Below are 20,579 nucleotides of genomic sequence, written 5' to 3' on the forward strand. Positions count from 1 at the left end.
TTCCCCCATAGTTACATTTACATGAACTACAGGGCAACAGCAAAAACCAGGAAATTGACGTTGGTTAATTATACAGTTTTAGGCCACTTTATCACATATGTAGATTTATAGAACCACTAATATAATCAAGTTGCTGCCGAGCTAAAACCCCTTCAATGGCTTCCCTTCAGCCGTTAGGCCAAATCTTATTTACTTATCACAACATACTAGACTTTATATCATTTGACCTCTGTCTACCTCCCCGACTTGACTTCTCACAATGTTCCCCTCACACACTGGGATCCAGTTCCAGTGGCTTTCTATCAGTTCTTTGAATACGACATGTTTTTCCCCAACCTCAAGGTCTTTGTATTTGCTGTCTTCTCAATCTGGAGGGAGGTTTCTCCCAGCTCTATTTAGAGCTGGCTCCTTCTCATTTCAGGCTACGGCCCAACCATGGGACCATTTCCTCACCAGCCCTTCCACTTCCAATATTAAAGTGTACCTATAGAGAATTTATCACAATCTGTAATTACGTAAGCTCCACAAAGGTAGAGATCTTGCATGTCACCCAGTATTTCAAACACTGACTGGTATAGCATAGGCGATACACATCTAGAAACATATGATAAACAAACAATATATGTTTTTTCAGATTAACTGTGCCCAATGCTTTGAATTTGGAAGTACTTCAACTGAAAAGGTATCTGAAGTTTGAAAAATACACATTAAGCACACATTTGAAAATATACCTAATATACCATTTAAAATAACGCAATACAGGGCACCTGGGTGGCTCAGTCAGTTGAGTGCCCAATTTCCACTCAGGTCATGATCTCACAGCTCGTGAGTTCAAGCCCCATGTAAGGCTCTGTGCTGACAGCTCAGAGCCTGGAGCCTGCTTCAGATTCTGTGTCTCCCTCTCTCTCTGCCTCTCCCCTACTTGCTCTCTGTCTCTCTCAAAAATAAACAAACATTAAAAATATTTTTTAATTAAAAAAAAAGAACACCACAAATGCACAAAACCCATGTATGTGTATGTATAATATATATGTGTATATACTATATGTAATGTATAGATACTTATATCATTAAAGACTGAACTCAGGAACACATAAGAGAATCTAGCTATCTTTCATTAAGCCACACATTAAAGATATTTCCAAAAATGTAATAAAAAATGCCAGTCTTCTATCTTTTTGAAAATATAGTTACTTCTAAAACAAAATGTTATATTATTATACAATTGGTTTATTTCATTTTAAAATGAATAGTTTTAATTTCTCAGTTTTAATGTATAATACCATAAATATCAATAGATAAAATAACTCACATCAACAAAAACTTTTTGGAGTCTTCATCAATTTAAGAGCACTAAAAGGTTCTAAGCTAAAAAATTTAAGAACCACTCCTCTAGGCTTATCTTGCACATTTTGTGCTCCTGACCTAGAATCAGCCCTTTCTCCAAAGAGCCCTGGTTCTTTCTGGTGAGAAGTGGTACTAAGACACCACAGTTTGCAAACTAGGGAGCAAATACATCTTTAAAAACAGTTCCATAACCCAGATTTAAGAGAAATTTGCATTAAGGAAACCAAATTCTGAAATTTAATAACTGAGTGTTTCTTAAATTTTCTCCATATTATTTTTCTCTTAAAGGTCATCTCTGTATTTTTCAGTAGCTAATAAAATATCTACTATTCAAAAAATTCATGAACACACAAAACACACTAAGTGTAACACACATTCTGTTCTATTCCAAATTAAAAATTTATCAGTAACTCTTAAAATTTTTAAATTACACCAGTGTATACAAAGAAAAAAGAAAAAAAAAAAACCTTTCATCGGAGTGATTCCATTCTGAGAATCATGCTCTTTCAAATGGATGGATGGATGAATTTTTGGAAGGGAAGCAAATAATTGACAACACTGGCAAATCAATTTCCCTTTCTATTCCTATTTTTCTCATCTACAGAATGAAAACTGAACAAAATACTTTAAGCCACCCCAACTTCGCTCTAAGAACGTAAAGCTGCAGACACTAATATTGAAAGAATCACCGGGTGAACACCAGAGGGCAGCTCTACCTTCTGAATAATTTTCAGACTTTGGAAAATCTGAGGGTGGTGATAAGCTACACAACTATTCAATGGACAATCTGAACTACACTGAGAAAAATTTTAAACAACAAGGCTCAGAAAAGAATGTTATCTTCCCTGCCTTACCCTATTCTTAGACGAATCAAAATGAGGCTCAGACCAAAGTTCAGAGATTCAACTTACAATTGTTAATTATTATGTAGTGAAAAATCATGTAATTGGAAATATGAACAATATGAAACACATCAAATCAAGTTAACCTCCAAATGGACATTTTTTTAGGTTTTTTTTTCTTTTTTTTTTTTTTTTGAGAGAAAGAGGGAGGGAGAGACAAAGAGAGGGACAGAAAATTTCAAGCAGTCTCCACACTATCAGTGCAGAGCCTGGGGCAGGGCTCAAACCCACAAACCATGAGATCTTGACCTGAGGCAAAATCAGGAGTCAGATGCGCTTAACTGACTGAGCCACCCAGGCGCCCCTCAAATGGATATTTTAAAAATGATATCATTCAAATATCTGTTTCACAGTGGTCACCTACTGCTTTGATATTTGGGTTTACTCTCAGAGCTATTTTTCTAAAAGCATAAATTTTCTTGGATATTACAAAAGTCCCAATGATGTACAGATATTAATCTGCAACAAATTATTTCCCAAGCAAGTGCAAGGGCTATAGAACCTACCTTCATATTATAAACAAATGTTATTATCTTTTTCACCTTAAAATGTAGATAATAAAGATGTCCTTGTAAAACAGGTAAAAATATCTCACAGCAAAAAAAAAAAAAAAAAAAAAAAACAGAAATATACTAAAGTTTTAGACTTAAACATGAATCACAGAAATTAAGTTTTAATTTCAAACAATACAGTTTCATTTCTAAAATGCACATTTTAGAAATGTCTGTTCCTCATTTATAGGTCTTTTTTAACTGTCTTTTATTACTTTTGCTTTGTTTACATTTTTACTGTTTCTCTCCAAATACTGAACACAAAACTTTATTTTCTTCCATCATAAATCAAAGGACAATGAAAAACAGAAATTTCATTATCATTCTTCTGTAGAAATAGTTAAGTATTTAAATATGTATGTTTGGAAAACAATATTATTCTAACTGGAAGAGAATAGTAACTATTTCTCTGACTACTTATTAGAATTAAATGCAATAAAGTCTTCTCTAACAATAAATTCTAGTTCAATACTACCAAGTGACTTGTTGTTAAAGACAACCAATAAAATCTTGTTAAAATTGCAAACTGCCTAAATTTATACTAACATCAGCAATAATTAGTCAAGTTTTCCTTGAAATTCCTTCACCAAAGTTAGTAACATGCTAATTATTTTCTATTCATTATTCATTATTTTTTATAACTTCTCTGGTAACGTTCCACTGGGATTTTAGGTACACGTTTATGGCTAACTGCTTTGCCCTGGTATCTGTCCTATCTTTCAGAATAACAAGTTTCAGTCAGGTGTGAGTCACCCTGGTAAGCCACACTTCTCATTTTTAGGTTAATGTAGAAGTTAGTATAGGCTAGATCACAGGCTCTCAGTTTTGTTTTAGTGCTGTTTTTTTTTTATTGTCTCATGATATCTTTATATTCAAAAATTACTGGGGACCCCCAAAGAGGTGTTATTGTCAAGGGAAACAGAAATCATCCGACAAACAACCTGAAAGACCAGGACACATCAATACAATAAAAACTACAAAACGCTGCTAAAAATACTAAAGAAGATCATAAAAAAGGAATATGCTGTCCTCAAGGGTAAAAAGACTCAATGTTGTCAAAATATCAATTCTCCCCTGTGGGGCGCCTGGGTGGCTCAGTCAGTTAAGCGTCCAACTCTTGATCTCGGCTCAGGTGACAATCTCACAGTTCTGGGATCCACGCTGGGCTGGATGTGGAGCCTGCTTAAGATTCTCTCTCTCCCTCTTCCTCTGCCCCTCCCCCACTCACTTGCAGGTACACTCTCTCTCAAAAAAAAAAAAAAAAAAAAAAGAGAGAGATATCAGTTCTCCCCAAACTGATCTATAGAATCAAGGCAATCCAATAAAAATCCCAGCAGGTTATTGTGTAGAAATTATAAAACTGATGCTAAATTCACATGAAAATACAAAGAAACCTAAAATACACCAACCTTTGGAAATAAAAGAACAAAGTTGGTGGACCAACACTAATTATGAGACTCATAAAGCCACCAAGGCAGAGAGGTATCAACACCAAGATAAACATCTAAATCAGTGGAATGAAACAGAGTCCAAATATAGATCAACACATACATGACAACTAATTTTTGACAAAGATACAAATTGTTGATTGAGAGGATTTTGCAGGTATAAACAGACCAAACTTACCAAACTGCACTCTCTATGTACAGTTTGTTGCACAATGATTGTATGTCAATGAATTTGTTTACAAATTATAGGTGGCCTTAGTAAGTACTCTTGGGTAAGACAGAAACTACACAGAAATGGATGGAGCGTGTGAAAGGAGATGTAGATTGCATTTACAGACCATTTCAAATTTTTTTGGCTTTTAAGGAAATCATATATATTGGGTAGTGACAGAAGAGCAGAGTCTAAATACTGGGAAGCCCAGATCTTGTTTAAATAGTAATGAATGAAGAAGTTAAACATTCAAGACAGAAGAACAAATGATTAAAAGACCCTGAGAAGGAAAGAGGGAGGTGAAATCAATAACACAGGTGTATTAGTCTTTGACAATAAAAGAGACACATTCTCTGCTGCAATAAGTAACAAGACGATAGGCAGAGGATGGGATCAAATAAAGGGGAATATGGAAATTTTTGGTGCCAGAAATATGAGGATAATAGATTGTATTATCTCTGTGATATCATAAAGGGAGGCCATTTGTTAAGGATATGTATTTGAGATGTCTGAGGATTTCAAAGGTTTGAAGGGTAAAAGAAAGTATAAAATAATCATTACAAAAATTGAGAAAATGAACTTTCCAGAGAACCACAGTCACAAGATTGCTGGGCTCAGTTCAGGCCGATGATCAATAATTTTTAGTGATATCTGCCAAGTTAGTTCATCCTCCAATGTCATTTAGCTACTCAACAACAGTTTATCCAGAGAAAGGACTCCGTCAGATGGGTGTGATGGAAAATAAAAAAACGAGGTAAAGCCATTTCAGGTATTTTCAAGAGTGTAATGATAGACAATGGATTCTACACTGGGTAAGAAAGGAGGAGGTGAATGAGAAAAAATAGAAGTCAACAGATTAGCACTCTCAGTAAGGGAGAACTCTTGTAATACAGACACTGGAGCAAGTGAGCTAGAGAGATAAAAGATTAGAGCAAGGCAAAAGAAGGATTTGACCCTTTTCTATCTATCTCAATTTATCTTACTGAATTCAGGGTTTTTCTTAGTTTATTTATTTATTGTGAGGTAGAGACAGAGAGCACAAGCAGGTAAGGGCAGAGAGAAGGAGAGACAGAATCCCAAGCAGGCTCCATGCCATCAGTGCAAAGCCCAATGGAGGCCTCGAACCCATGAACAATGAGATCATGACCCACACCAGGATCAAGAGTCGGACACTTAGTCGACTGAACCACCCAGGTGCCCCTGCGTCCAGTTTTCTTCACAGAGCAGTATAACAAGTATTACTAGAAACTATAATTTCTCTTAGATGAAGGCCATTTGCAATGATCCCAATTTAGTTCACCTAAAACAGCAGCAAAAATAACAATAAATATCCAGTAAAATCTATTTCAGGAGAAAAAAATGAAAACTAACACTAAGAGCCAGAAGTTGTCAAACTATAACTTCATATTCTTATGAACAACAAGCTAGTAATTCTAGATACTTTAGCTAATCAACAGAAATAGCATTACTTGTTCCACCTAATCCCAAAAAGAAGACTGGTGCTCCTTTTTAAAACACAGTCAGTACTTAATTCCTTTACTATAGAAATTACAGAAATACTTGAACAATGAAATTTGTTACAATGTATCACATAGTTAATACCTGGAAAACCTAACAATTTAAGGAATAAATCTTATCTAAATAAACTGTGTGGGGCACCTGGGTGGCTCGGTGTGTTGTGTCTGACTTCAGTTCAGGTTATGATCTTGTATTTCATGAGTTCGAGCCCCACATTAGGCTCTGTGCTGACAGCTCAGAGCCCAGAGCCTGCTTCGGATTCTGTGTCTCCTTCTCTCTCTGCCCGTCCCTTGTTCATGCTTTGTCTGTCTCCCTCCCTCCCTCCCTCTCTCTCTTTCTCTCTCAAAAATAAACAAACATTAAAAAAAATTTTAGGGGCTCCTGGGCAGTTGAGCATCCGACTTCAGCTCAGGTCATGATCTCACGACTGATGGGATCAAGCCCCACGTTGGGCTCTGTGCTGACAGCTCAGAGCCTGGAGCCTACTTCAGATTCTGTGTCTCCCTCTCTCTCTGTTCCTCCCCCACTCACACTCTGTTTCTCAACAATAAATAAATAATTTTCTTTTAATTTTAAATAAACTGTGTATATACTTCTCATTAGAAAACAGAGTAAACCATACTTGTAAATGCAAAGTTGTAGTAAATGTAACATACAACGCTGCTACAAAGCAAAAAAACTCTATTATCAATATTAATAAGTTGTCATTTACTGAGCCTGCTAGACGCTATTTAATATTTGCAACTTCATAGTGATAGCATTATTATTATACCCATTTTATAGACACTTAACAGGGTTAAGTAATCTAGCTAAAAAAAATTCCAAATTAGAATCAATGAGTTTGACTTTTAATGAAAGAGTCCACAGTAAAACCTTGCTAAGGACAATTTCTTGGTACATTCGAGCTTTAGTCGATATGATGCTTTAACTCAGGGGTAGTTAAAATTTTCCTGGAAAGGGCCAGACACTGTGGACTCAACAGTCTCTGTCATGATTACTCAACTCTGTCACTCTAGAGCAAAAGTGTCCAGACAATATATAAATGAAGGAGCACAGCTTGTTACAATAAAACTTTATTTATGTACACAGAAATTTCAATTTCATATAAACTTCCTGTGTCATAAATATTCTTCCCCCCCACCCCCCCAACCATTTAGAAATGTTAAAAACTATTCTTCGGGTGCCTGGGTGGTTCAGTCAGTTAAGTGCATCTGACTCTTGATTTTAGCTCAGGTCATGATCTCACAGTTCATGGGATCGAGGCCCAAGTCAGTGCTTTCCCACTGAAAGCACAGAACCTGCTTGGGATTCTCTCCCCCGCCTCCTCTCTCTGCCCCTCCCCTACTCTGTTTCTCTCTCTTTCTCTCTCTCTCTCTCTCAAAATAAATAAACTCAAAAAAAAACTATTCTTAGCTCATAAGCTATAAAAAAACAAGAGGTAGACCAAATTTGGCTCATGGGTCAGTTTGCTGACTCTTATTTTTAACTGAAAAGTTAAACATTAATAAATATTAATTTAAAAATATAAATACAACATACAATCATTTAAACATAAATAATATTTTCAAGTAAGGAGTTTCAAATAACCATTGGAGTATTATTTCCGTAACTGATACATATTGGTATTTAGAAGTACAGTACCTCTTCTCTGATACCACTTTTAATTTGCTCATCTTGAGTTACTTCATTTCATCATTGCAGATAATCTAAAAGAAAAAACGTTAATGATTTTAAACACATGATTGTTTCTAAATATTAGGTGACATAAAAGCCAGACAACTGAAAGTTTTTATTGTAAAGATAACAAGATAACACAAGAAACCAAAGAAGAATGTTTTGAGTTTTATGTGCTTCTGGCAAGCTACTTCAATGTGCAAAAATGTGTGACTAGTATAAGACCTAAAACCAGCCAGTAAAAGGTTATCAAAATCCTGGTGCTACAAAAATGCAAAAACCTAACATAATAATCTAATATCTAGTGTTAACATTTCTTTTGAGACAGTTCAAATTATCTTTCCTGTTCTTACATTCCTCCTTAAAATACTCAAACCAACCACAGCAATGTACTTACTTGTCCACCATTCACACTGTGGTCAAATACTGTTAAATGTGTACCATTATTTCTATGAGAGAGCACTTTTTAACAACAAATTGTGTACACAGTAAAAACCATCTATAATATCATCTCATTCAATATACGAAATGCATATTTTCCTTCAACAAAGTTTTATCATTAGAAAGTGCACATTATACATTTTAAAGCTTTAAATCTTGGCTTGTAGAATCTTTACAACTTTTCATATTTCTTTTGCAACTATTCACCCTCCAAAAAAGAAAAAAAAAAAAAAAAACCCTGGACATTTTTAAATTTTATATATAAATGCTTACTGAGGCAGAATTTTGTGGCATCACTAGAAAGTTTAAAAATTACTGCCAATTCAACAAGTTTCTCACATATTTATGCAATATATAGTAATGCCATTTAGTTAAAGGGAAGGAAACATGCAAAAGAACATAACAGATTTAGAAGATACAGGTATTCTGGATGTTTTTCTTCAATTAACAAAGAACTTTCAACTTCAATAAAACACATATGATTTTTTTTCAATTTTTTCATTAACTCAATTATAAAAGAGAAAACATGTATTTAGGATTATGTATAAAAATTACATAATTGTTTTTAAGGTTACTAGAAATTTTAAATTGCTATTCTTTTAATTGACTTAAAAAAAAAAACCTACCAATTGAAAGTAACTTTTTCCAATTTCCAAATTAATTAAGAATCAAAATTCCAAAGGAGGAAAAAAATCCTATGTAATTTCAAAAGCACTAATGCTGCCATAAACTTATAAAGTTAAAGTAAGTTACTTCTACTTGTTGGGTGGTAGGGTGCTCTCTAAAAATGCATTAATAGCACATCTCATGAAAAGTTCACTGCAAATCTCATTAGAACTCATAAAGTTGGGGGGCACCTGGGTGGCTCAGTCGGTGAGTGTCTGACTTCAGCTCAGGTCACAATCTTATGGTTTGTGAGTTCGAGCCCTGCGCCAGGCTCTTTGCTGATGGCTCAGAGCCTGAAGCCTGCTTCAGATTCTGTGTCTCCCTCTCTCTCTGCCCCTCCCCCACTGTGCTCTCTGTCTCTCAAAAATAAATAAATGTAAAAAAATAAAAAACAAAAGAACTGATAAAGTTGGATAGGTTAATGTTGGGCACTTACATCACAGCCAATTCTATTTCAACAGTTAAGAAATGATTCAAATTTCCAATTCACAATAAAATAATAGTCGAACAATAGGCATTCCTATCCTCTCCCTCCTAGGACTGAATTAAAGTAGACAGCGGCAATAAAGAGAAATTAAGTTATGTTGAAGCCCCACAGTGCCAAAAAGGAAACAAAAGTTGGGGATGGGAGGTAGGTGCCTTGTCCAGAAGAACTCAGGACACTTGGAACCCAGGGACTAGAAGATGCCAAGTAAAACAGAAAGAGACTGCTTGGCAGCTAACTAAAACCTTCTAATCCCAACTTCTTACCTCCTCCATACCTCATACCTCACCATTGTGGGAAATGTTCAACAGCTAGTCACAGAACTCCTGACAAATAATCTTCACTAAAGAAACTGACAACCTCAAAGAATTCTGCTTTCTGGGACTAAAGAGTTCCCCAGGAAAAAGGCCAGCTCTCAATCCCATCATCCTAGAGCTAAGCCAGTATGGTCACTTTTTATAGCCTAAGGCCAGAGTGTCCCCAGAGAACTTGGGAACTTTCTGTTTTGAAAGTCTGTGTCCATTACAGTATCACATACTAAAAAGAGGCACCTACAGAAGTGCTGCATTTCACCAAGTTTGTGGCTTTGCCAACCAAGTGTGACAAAGCAAGAAAGGGGCAGAGAAACTGAGAATGTATAACAAGGGCATAATGATAAAAACTGACCGTGAAGTTTAGGTATAATCTACTCATTCCTCTTTATGGGGTCATTCTCATCACCATAAAATCATGTTATTTCCGAGTCTTGAAGGGAAAAACAACCTCTCTTGTTCCCACTTCCTCAATCCTCAATCAAGTCTCATTTAGTTGTTTACACACATTGCCAACCAGTCCTCTCTTCCCATCCTCTCCTAAACACACTCCAGCCAGATTCTCCCCATCCCACTTGTCTGTGTCAGTGACCTCCATGTCCCTAAATCTAACTGTCAACTCTCAGTCTTCATCTTATTTGTCCTATCAGCAGCATTTGATAGAACTGGTCACTCCTTTTTCTTGGAAATACTTTCCTCATTTGGCCATACTTTCTAAGCTTCCCTCACTGGATGCCCCAGGCTCATTTCTTTCTCATCTGTTTCTAACTCCAGTCTCTTCCTTGGTGACCTCATCCAGTCTCATGACTACTCAACATCTCCACTTAGATCTCTAATAATATCAAAACTCAACATATCCAAAACTGATCTCCTGACCCGCTCTCCCCTACCAAGTATGCCCTCACCTAAGCTTTTCCAACTGTAAAGACAATTCTCTCTTTAGTTCTCAGTACAAGGCCTTAACTTCCTCCTCGGCTCCTATCTTACATCCCACATCCAATGCATCAGCAAGTTCTGATCATTCTACTTTCAAAATACATCCAGAATCTGATCACTCCACCATAGCTACTACAATGGTCAAGCAAGCCATCCTCATTAGTTTCCCTTCTACCTCTGGCCTCCGACAGTCTATGCTCAACACAACATCCTGACTGATCCTATTAAACCCTTGGGGAAATAAAAGGGGGGGGGGGGGGGAACATTAGGTAAATCTTGTCACCACTCTGCTCAATGTCCTGCAACGCTGCCCATTTCGGTGGCACTAAGGGCCCTAGGTGAATACCCCCAGCCATTCCCCTCCCTGACTTCATCTCCTACCTACAACTCTCCTCACTCACACTGCTCTAGACACACTGTCTGTGCCTCCTTGCTTTCTTCCCACTCTTACCTTAATGCCTTTGCCCAAGCTGTTTCCTCTATCCAAAATGTTCTCCTGCCAGATAGTCTAATGACCAAACAACTCCCAAACTTCTTTTGCTTGAGTATCACCTTTTCAATAAAGCCTAAATTTCAACCATCCTATTTAATTTTGTAAACCAGATCCAGACCCCAGCATACCCACTGTCCCTTGCCTGAATCTACTCTCTTTTCTTCTGGAGCACTTACCACCTTCTAACACTGGATGATTCACAAATTACTGAACACTTGTAAGACTGTACTATGCAATAACTGATAATATATGAACATGCATCAAAACAACTTTCAAGGGAACAGTTTAGTTTTATAAACTTACAAATGTTCAACAGATACCCCATCAAACCATATATATCAATCCTGTAATCAAATTCATCCCAGACCCTCACCAGTTTATCACTACTGATGACTACCAAGGCAACCACAGTAGGTACCTTCATTTTCTTGAGGTTCTGAGGAAAAAGTGATAGCAACCCACAGTCCTTGGTATGCCCACCTAAGAAATCACACGGTCTAATATCTAATATCTCGCTGGCCAATATTTTACTCATTTAATCACCTTGTAAACTAGACAATTTACTTAACTCTGTGTATTGCTTACTATCTCTATTTCCCTGCTAGAATTAAAGCTCCATATAGACAAAAATCTGTTTTGCTTACTAAATGCCTCCCAAGTATCTAGAAGAGAGCCAGCACACTGCAGGTGCTAAATAAGGATACTTAATATTTTGTCTTCCTATCTAGAAACAAAAGTCTTGAAGAACAATGTTGACATCTATACTGACAATGTCCCATGGATAGCTGGCTTCATCTGAAGATTTGTCACTCTTGTTTAAAAAAAAAAACAAAAGCTGACTTCACGACACAGTGTTTTCTTCACAAAGAGGTGCTAGTGTCAAAAACTCTGGCAGGTGAGAGGAAAAAGTTGCTTGAAACTACAAAAAATGATTAACTTTATTAAACAAAAACCTGTTCACTTGAAAATATTTATGGGTGCCTGGGTGGCTGAGTCGGTTGAGCGTTTGACTTCAGCTCAGGTCGTGATCTCATGGTCCGTGGGTTCGAGCCCCGCGTTGGGCTCTGTGCTGACAGCTCAGAGCCTGGAGCCTGTTTTGGATTCTGTGTCTCCCTCTCTCTCTGCCCCTCCCCCGCTCACAGTCTGTCTGTCTGTCTGTCTCTCTCTCTCTCTCTCTCCCCCTCCCTCCCTCCCTCCCTCTCTCTCTTGAAAAATAAACATTAGGGGCGCCTGGGTGGCGCAGTCGGTTAAGCGTCCGACTTCAGCCAGGTCACGATCTCACAGTCCGTGAGTTCGAGCCCCGCGTCAGGCTCTGGGCTGATGGCTCAGAGCCTGGAGCCTGTTTCCGATTCTGTGTCTCCCTCTCTCTCTGTCCCTCCACCGTTCATGCTCTGTCTCTCTCTGTCCCAAAAAATAAAATAAACGTTGAAAAAAAAAAAATTAAAAAAAAAAAAAAAGAAAAATAAACATTAAAAAAAATTTTAAAGAAAAAATAAAAACCAATGTTTAAAGAACTATGTTACAACCTGAACAAGGAGCATACGAATCTCCTGTTACATCCAGAAGTGCAGTGACTTAGTGCATGAGGAGTTCTCAACAGGGTGTCAGCGCTGAAAGGTGAAGTGCAGAGTACTTTCACACAGTAGGCTATGTGCTTGGAGAAAAAAGGCTGCCTACTGAAACCAGCCAACTTAGCAAACACTTGTTATCACGTGAAACAAGTGAATGACTTTGCAAGACCTTAGAGAAAATGTTTTGACTTCAAGGGACAAGATTATTGGGGAGAAAATCAGGTGACAAACAAAAATCATAAAACTGCTCCTACTGCTGCTTGGGTTTGAGAGTGAAAAAGGGTATCTGTAAATCTCAAGTCTTGCGGACCTAGAAGAACAAAATTGAAAAGCAAAATTAAACAGGATTTCCTCCTTATTTTCAAACAAGTGTAAGACTGAATGAGGAACCCCTCCTCCGAATCTACTGCTCAGGCTGAGAACTTGACTTTGAGGAAGAAGAATTTCATATGCTATGGTCTAATTACACACTCAAGATGAGACTTCCTGATCTGTCCCTAAAAGAGTTCTTAGTGTCTACAAACGAGTAGTATCCTGAAAATCTTAGGAAAGTAATGAACATTTCGCTGTAGGCTTTCAACCTCTCATGCAAGAAAGATTTTGTTTTTTAATAGCATCAAGAGCCAGGAAGAAATAATCTTATGTTGGTTGAAATGAAATCTGTGAATGGTTATTTCAAGTTCAACATAGAAAGCAAAAACAAGTTTCATGAGAGATAAACTTCATTCTTTTGGCTTCAAAAAATAACAATTTTATTGTATAAAGCCTTTTCATAAAAAATCAACACATATAATCATTCATAACTTCTGAACCTATATTCACTCAAGTGAGTGAGTGGGAAAAAAAGTTTGTTTTTTTCAAATTCTTACATAAATTGTATATTAGGCTCTATTTTCGTTAATATTATTTTAACCTATGGTTTTTAGTAGCTTTGCTATTTGACACTGTTAATGTTCACATTGTATTTTTTTTTTATTTTTTTTAATTTGTTTTTTCTTTGAATGTATACATTGTAAACAACGTTAATTAGAATCAACTTAAAGTGGTACTGGCAAAAAGACAGAAAACCAGACCAACAGAATAGACCTTGAAGTCTAGAAGTAAGTGCACACATCTCTGGCCGACTGATTTTTGGCAAGGTTACCAAGTCCACTCAGTGAAGAAAGAATATGAGCACCCCTCAGAGATATTGTGGGTTCAGTTCCAGACCACTGTAATGAAGCGAGTATCATAATAAGGCAAGTCAAATAAATTGTTTGGTTTCCCAGCACATATAAAAGCCTTGTCTACACTATACTGTAGTCAATTAAGTGTGCAAAGCACAATATCTAAAAAAAAAAAAACAATGTGCGTACCTTAATTAAAAAGTACTTCATTGCTAAAAAGTGCTAACCATCATGTAAGTTTTCAGCAAATCAGAATCACTGACTGCAGATCACCATAATAAATATAATAATGAAAAAGTTTGAAATAATGTGAGAATTACCAAAATGTGACACACACAAAGTGAGCAAATGCGTTGGAAAAATGGTGCCAACAGGCTTGTTAGATACAGCATTGCCACAAACCTTCAATTTATAAAAAACAGTATCTGTGAAATGCAATAAAGCAAAGCACAAGAAAGTGAAGTATGTCTGTAGTCCCTTCTATGCTGGGACAGCGTGACTTCCACATGCGAAAGAATGAAGTTGGTACTCAAACCGTATTATAAAAATTAACTCAAAATGGATCAGTGACCCCAATATAAGTGCTAAAACTTTCAGTAGAAAACACGGAGGTTAATCTGCAGGACCTGGAATTGGCAAGAGATTCTCCACTGCAGCAACAAAAGCACAACCAACAAAAGAAAAAAAAAGATAAGGTGGACTTCAAAATTTAAAGCTTTTTGTGCATCAAAGGACACTATCAAGAAAGTGAAAAGCAAACACAGAATGGGAGAAAATATTTGCATTTATATATCTGATAAGAGTTTTGTAGCCAAATATATATACAACTTCTCCAACTCAACAACCAAAAGAGAACTCAATTTAAAAACGAGCAAAGGACTTGAGGGGCGCCTGGCTGGCTCAGTCGGTAAAGCATGCAACCTTAGGACTTGAATAGACATTTCTTCAAAGAAAATATTCAAATGACCAATAGGCACATGAAAAGATGTTCAACATCATTAGTCATTAGAGAAATGCAAATCAAAATCACAGTATTACTTCATACCAACTAGGATGTCTATAATTTAAAAAACAGTAAATAGGGGTTGAAAATGTGGATAAACTAAAACCCTCATTTGTGGCTGGTGGGAAAAATGTAAAATGGTGCAACCATGTAGAAAACAGTTTGGCAGTTCCTCAAGCTAAATGTAAAATACCATATGACCCAGCAACTCTACTCCAAAGTACACACCCAAGAACTGAAAACAGTGACTTGAAGAGATAATTGTCATTAATGTCCTTAGAAGCATTATTCACAATAGCCAAAAGTAGAAAAAATCCAGGTGTCCACTAACAGATGAAGGGACAACATGTGGTAGATACACACAATGGAATATTATTCAGCTTTTTATAAAAAGGAATGAGGTTCTTGTATATGCTATAACATGAACCTTGAAAATATTATGTAAAGTGAAATAAGCTAGAAACAAAGCAACAAAAATCATATGCCCCCACCTATATGAAATACCTAGAATTGGCAAATTCATAGACATATAAAATAGATTTTAGAAGTTAGCAGGGGTTGGAGATAAGAGGATGTAGGGAGTCATAGTCTAATAATTAAAAAGTGTCTGCAGTGACAAAAAATTTCAGAAATAGTGGTGATGGCCGTACAACTTTGTGAATGCAATTAATGCCACTGAATCAAAAGCTAAAAAATGGTTACACAGGCCAATTTTATATTAGATATGTTTTACCACAACAAAAAAATACAAAACATTAACTTACATTATTTATTTAAATTAGGTCTATCCTATCTTTTATAAAAATGAATTCATTTTACTTTAAGTCAGTTAAACAGAAATGTATTATCTTTACCACATGAGGTTTTAAAAATCATGAGGGGCGCCTGGGTGGCGCAGTCGGTTAAGCGTCCGACTTCAGCCAGGTCACGATCTCGCGGTCCGTGAGTTCGAGCCCCGCGTCAGGCTCTGGGCTGATGGCTCGGAGCCTGGAGCCTGTTTCCGATTCTGTGTCTCCCTCTCTCTCTGCCCCTCCCCCGTTCATGCTCTGTCTCTCTCTGTCCCAAAAATAAATTTAAAAAGTTGGAAAAAAAAAAATTTAAAAAAAAAAAAAAAAATCATGAAAAGGAAGAAAGATTAGTTTCCAGAATGGTAAGGTAATTTTAACTACCTATTTGCTTTTCACATAAGGTTAAAGTCTTTTTTGTATGCTTTAAATAAAGAAAAATAAAACTACTTTTGTATACATCATATACCACAAGGCATAATTTATTAATGTCTTGTGTAGTAAAAATTCGTAGTAAGACTCCTTAGGCCTACTTGTATAAGGTAAAAAAAATAAAGTGGGAAATTTAAGGAAAGGAAAACCTGTTTTTCCTACCTGCATTACTAACTCACATTAGAGTTCATACTGTTTGTGGGGATGGAGATCCACACAAAAGAGCAGACTAATTAAATAGCCACAATAAACAGATGTGCAGGAAAATACTCTCTTTCAAAAGAGCATTAGCAGTCATTACTGAGGTACTATTATACAGACTTAAAATTTCAATTACACCCCGCCAACTCTGAGCCTCATAAGGCCCCGAAGGCCTACTGTCCTGCCATGTGCAATCCCATCCAGCAAGAAGGGCTCTCCACCCAGCTAGTTCCACCATCAGCTGAACCAGCTGCACCCCACTCAGTCCTCAAGCTGTCAGTGCCTTGCCCTGCCAGCCCTCAGAATTATTCAAACAAATTAATCACATCCTCCCATGAGGGCAGTCCTTTTGTTATTTCATCCATTTGTTACTACAAAGCCTGCCTCCCATGGCCACTGTGACTGGTTCACTCTACTCCCAAATGCAACTTCCATGAGGCATGCAGTATCCTCCTCTCCCAGGTTGTGAGTATTTGACGAATAAACTGTTGTTAATAGCATCTGGTCAAAGTCAGGCAGTAGCCATCTCATACCATTTAAGACATAAGATCCCTCCTTCACCAATGAATTGATCAGAAGAACAATTATCAGAACTAATTATCACAGCTGCTAACACAGATGTTCTAATTTTTATGCAGGAATTTCCTGAGACCTGAAAATTATCTCGTGGACCCTTTGGGGTATAGAGAAAGGCCAGTAGACAGGACTGGTGTAGCCATAACAGGTCTTGGCCCAGTGTGGTTCTACAGCTAGTTAAGTACAGCAGGACATTCCTGATCACCATAGCCTCCTGACCACCACAGTTTCCTGATTTTAATTATTCTTTTTTTATAAAGTAAAACTTCAGTTTACTCATCTGTTTATCACACAGTACATGAGTACACGAGGTAAAGTGTTTCACATTACATATTCCTCTTCCAACTCCTTGGAATGTTCACTTCTTTGGTTAAAAGGAGAGACTAGACATGAGGGGCAGGCAATGCTTACATAACTGAAATAAAGTTGAGGAGGGGGCAAGGGCACCTACGTGGCTCAGTCAGTTGAGCATCTGACGTCAGCTGAGATCATGATCTCACAGTTTGTGGGTTCAAGCACCGCACCGGGCTCCGTTCTGTCAGAGCCCACTTCAGATCCTCTGTCCCCCCTTCTCTCCACCTCTCCCCCACTCGCACTGTCTCTCAAAAAATAAATACTTAAAAAAAAATTGAGGAGGGGCAATGCTAACATCACCCTGGCAGGGATGGGCAAAGGGGACTGTTAGTCACAGCTATTTTCTAGAACTGTTAGCTGGAAACAAAGGAGCACCACTCCTGGACGCTCTTGCTGTCATGGGCCTCAGTCAGCCCCACCACACAGGTACAGCAGCGCTTTTGGGTAGTTGCCTTTGGTGCCTCACTGGATGCAGCAGTACAAGGACTCACCACACTTTCTCTTGAATTCAGACCTAATTTTCAACATGTCCACTGAGAGAGACCATGACTCTAATCAGGACTTTACTGGGGCACCTGCCTGGCTCAGTCAGTACAGCATGCAACTCCTGATCTCAGGGTCCTGAGTTCGAGCCCCACAGTGGGTGCAGAGATTACTTTAAAAATTTAAGATTTAATCAGGACTTTATCACGAGTCCTTCTGCCCTTCCTGGAGTCATATAGTCAGCAAAATATAGGGGCTTGTTCTGAATGCACAGCCCCGGCTTCGGGAAAGCATTTTCCAGATCTCCTTTGACCTCCTTCTTGATGCTGTCCAGCATGTCATACTTTCTGGATGTGTCACACACTTCACTTGTTTTGATGCTGATCCACTTGGGCACATCAGTTCCTTTCCTCTTCACTCCAGCATCATAGAGATCCCAGGCACCTTGGTCCATCAATCAGTTCATAACCAATGACAGAGCCATCCTCTGCTCTTCTACCCTTTGCGAGGGCAACCATCAGCTTGCAGAAGTCACCAGATGTGTCAGAAACAATAACCTCCAGATCAATCTTGTACATTTCCTCATAGACTCTATTAATTTTTTGAAGCTCCTAGTTGGTCCTTAAGCAGACGATCGCAATGAGGGAGTCCTCATGAGTGCCCAGGCCGTTCATGGAGGATTTCAGCACAGAAGCATCATACTGAACAGGTGTTTGCAACAGGCCCCAAAACACGGTCTCCAGGCTGACTTCAGTGCTGATACAAGTTCCCTTTTGGTCCTTCTCTGGTGGGGAAGGCAACATCCTGTTTTTGTTCATTGTTGAGGCTGGTCAAAATGGTTGACAATGGTGACCTCATCCACACCTTTGGTCTTGATAGCTGTTTCAATGTTCAGAGCATCACACTCAGTATCAAAATTGGTATATGCAAAATTGGCATCACCAACCAGCATGAACTTGGGGGTGGGAGTTTTCACCCTCCAAGCTGAGCTTGCAGAGAACGTCGTGAACAGCAGACATTCTGAAAGAAGCTAGGCCAGACGCCGAGAGCCGCAAGCATCCCCAGTTGTGGAGTCAACAGTATCCTGATTTTAAAATATCAGTGTGGTTCTAGGAATGAAGATCTGAAAGCAATTTCACAACTAGACAGGTCTCTTAATCATAAAAGAGACAATATCTCCCTTGGTCTCTCAGTTTTGTGTAGAGGTTTTGGGAGTTGTTCCTTAAAGCTCAACCTAGAATCTCTTTCTTTAAATCTCCGAACAATTCCGTAAACCAATTAAAACCCGTGGCAGGTATTGATTTATTGCCCCTCATCTCTAAATTCACCATTTTTGCCTGCTCTGTGAAAACGGATGTGTGCCCTTAAAATACTAATTTCTTTGCCAGCTGGCAAGACATTAAGCTTTGTCAAGAGGGCACTGGAAAGACATTGCAGAGGAAAAGGATTTTGCTTCCTGGCTCCGGGGTGTTCACTTGGCTGCAGCAGCCAAGGCTTCTCTGGGACCCATTCCTGCAACAAGGATGGTTTCTACAGCACCAGGCTCCTACAGCACATGCAGCCTCTCCAACAGGGGTCTACGCTGCTCTGTAGCAGAGGGCCTCCGGTGAGACATCTCCCCATGAACAGCTTTCCCTGGCACCCTACAAGGTGAACATGCAGCAAATTCCACTAGTGTCACACCACACCTACTTGCCTTGACCTTACCTTTTTCAACAAGTCTTCAGTGGGGAAGAGGGGCCCACTCTATCTCAGCCTTGGGGCCAGTAACCAGCTATCCCACTATTCTTTAGAGTTATCTTTACTTCTTGCTGACAAATCCCTCAATTCTCCAATCCCTGTTATAGTCAATAATTTTTTATATTAATCTTTCCCTGTTAAATTACTGTGTGGTTTCTATTTCCTGATTGGACCCAGACTGATATATCCCAGCAAACTACTTAGTACTCTAACATAAATAAACCTTCTCTGCCTAAGGTGTCTGAGTGAATTTCGTTCTCTGAAATTCAAACTTCAATTTTCTTTTTCAAAAAGACTTTTGTGAGGAAAAATCATACAATCAGAGATTAGAAAAATCTATGACCTCATTTTTTAATTAGCAAGTGATACTAATTAATCATAGGTTTTAAGTATTAATTCTGAGAATTGTATTCCTAGATCAGCCTATTAAATACTTTAACTGTAAAATTAACTCCATCTTAGAGTACTATCATTCTTGTTATGCTTAACTACTATTTAAAAAGTTAGTCTACAATGAGATACCACTTCTCACCCACTAGCATGGCTATAATAGTTTTTAAAACTTTTTTTTTTTTAACGTTTATTTATTTTTGAGACAGAGAGAGACAGAGCATGAACGGGGGAGGGTCAGAGAGAGGGAGACACAGAATCTGAAACTGGCTCCAGGCTCTGAGCTGTCAGCCCAGAGCCCAACGCGGGGCTCGAACTCACGGACCGCAAGATCATGACTTGAGCTGAAGTCGGCCGCTTAACTGACTGAGCCACCCAGGCGCCCCTAGTTTTTAAAAAATACAGACAATAACAAGCATTAGCAAGGATGTGAAAAACTGGAATCCTTATACATTGTTGATAGGAATTTAAAACGGTACAGCTGCTTTGAAAACAATCTAACAGTTCCTCAAAAGGTTAAACAAAAAGAAACCATGTGACCCAACTATTCCATTTCTAAGTATATACTCAAAGAAATGAAAATTTATATCCACACAAAAATTTGTACACAAATGTTCCTAACAGCATTATTCATAACCAAAAAGTGGAAATAACCCAAATGTCCACCAACCAATGAATGGATAAATGAAATGTGGTATAGCTATATAGAATATTATTCAATGATAAAAAGAAACAAAGGACTGATATATGCTACATAAATGAACCTTGAAAATATATTAAATAAAAGGAAGCCAGTCATGAAAGACAACATCATTGTATGATTCCATTTATATGAAATATCCAGAATAGGTAAATCTATACAGAGAGTAGATTAACGCTTATCTAGGACTAGAAGA

General features: G+C 37.9%; 1 protein-coding gene and 1 pseudogene across 6 annotated transcripts in view; both read right to left on the bottom strand.

The window, feature by feature from the left end:
- AGTPBP1 (ATP/GTP binding carboxypeptidase 1) overlaps positions 1–20,579 on the bottom strand; it is a 161,204-nt gene that overhangs the window by 129,171 nt on the left and 11,454 nt on the right. For 4 of the 6 annotated variants that reach the window (XM_060609935.3, XM_060609936.3, XM_060609938.3 and 1 more), the window contains exon 2: positions 7,619–7,683. The exons of 1 other annotated variant lie outside the window; for it this stretch is intronic. In XM_060609935.3, coding sequence (XP_060465918.1) covers positions 7,619–7,650 — 32 coding nt within the window. In that variant the 5' untranslated portion in view covers positions 7,651–7,683. Of the gene's footprint in view, positions 1–7,618; positions 7,684–12,508; positions 13,246–20,579 lie in introns of those variants that run through there. One more of the 6 variants, XM_078436901.2, reaches the window with a different exon arrangement.
- Positions 15,842–18,626, bottom strand: LOC132663561 (annexin A2-like; annotated as a pseudogene).

The sequence above is a fragment of the Panthera onca genome, chromosome D4 (genome assembly GCF_046562875.1).
Source record: "Panthera onca isolate mPanOnc1 chromosome D4, mPanOnc1 haplotype 2, whole genome shotgun sequence".
Classification (NCBI taxonomy): Eukaryota; Metazoa; Chordata; class Mammalia; order Carnivora; family Felidae; genus Panthera; species Panthera onca.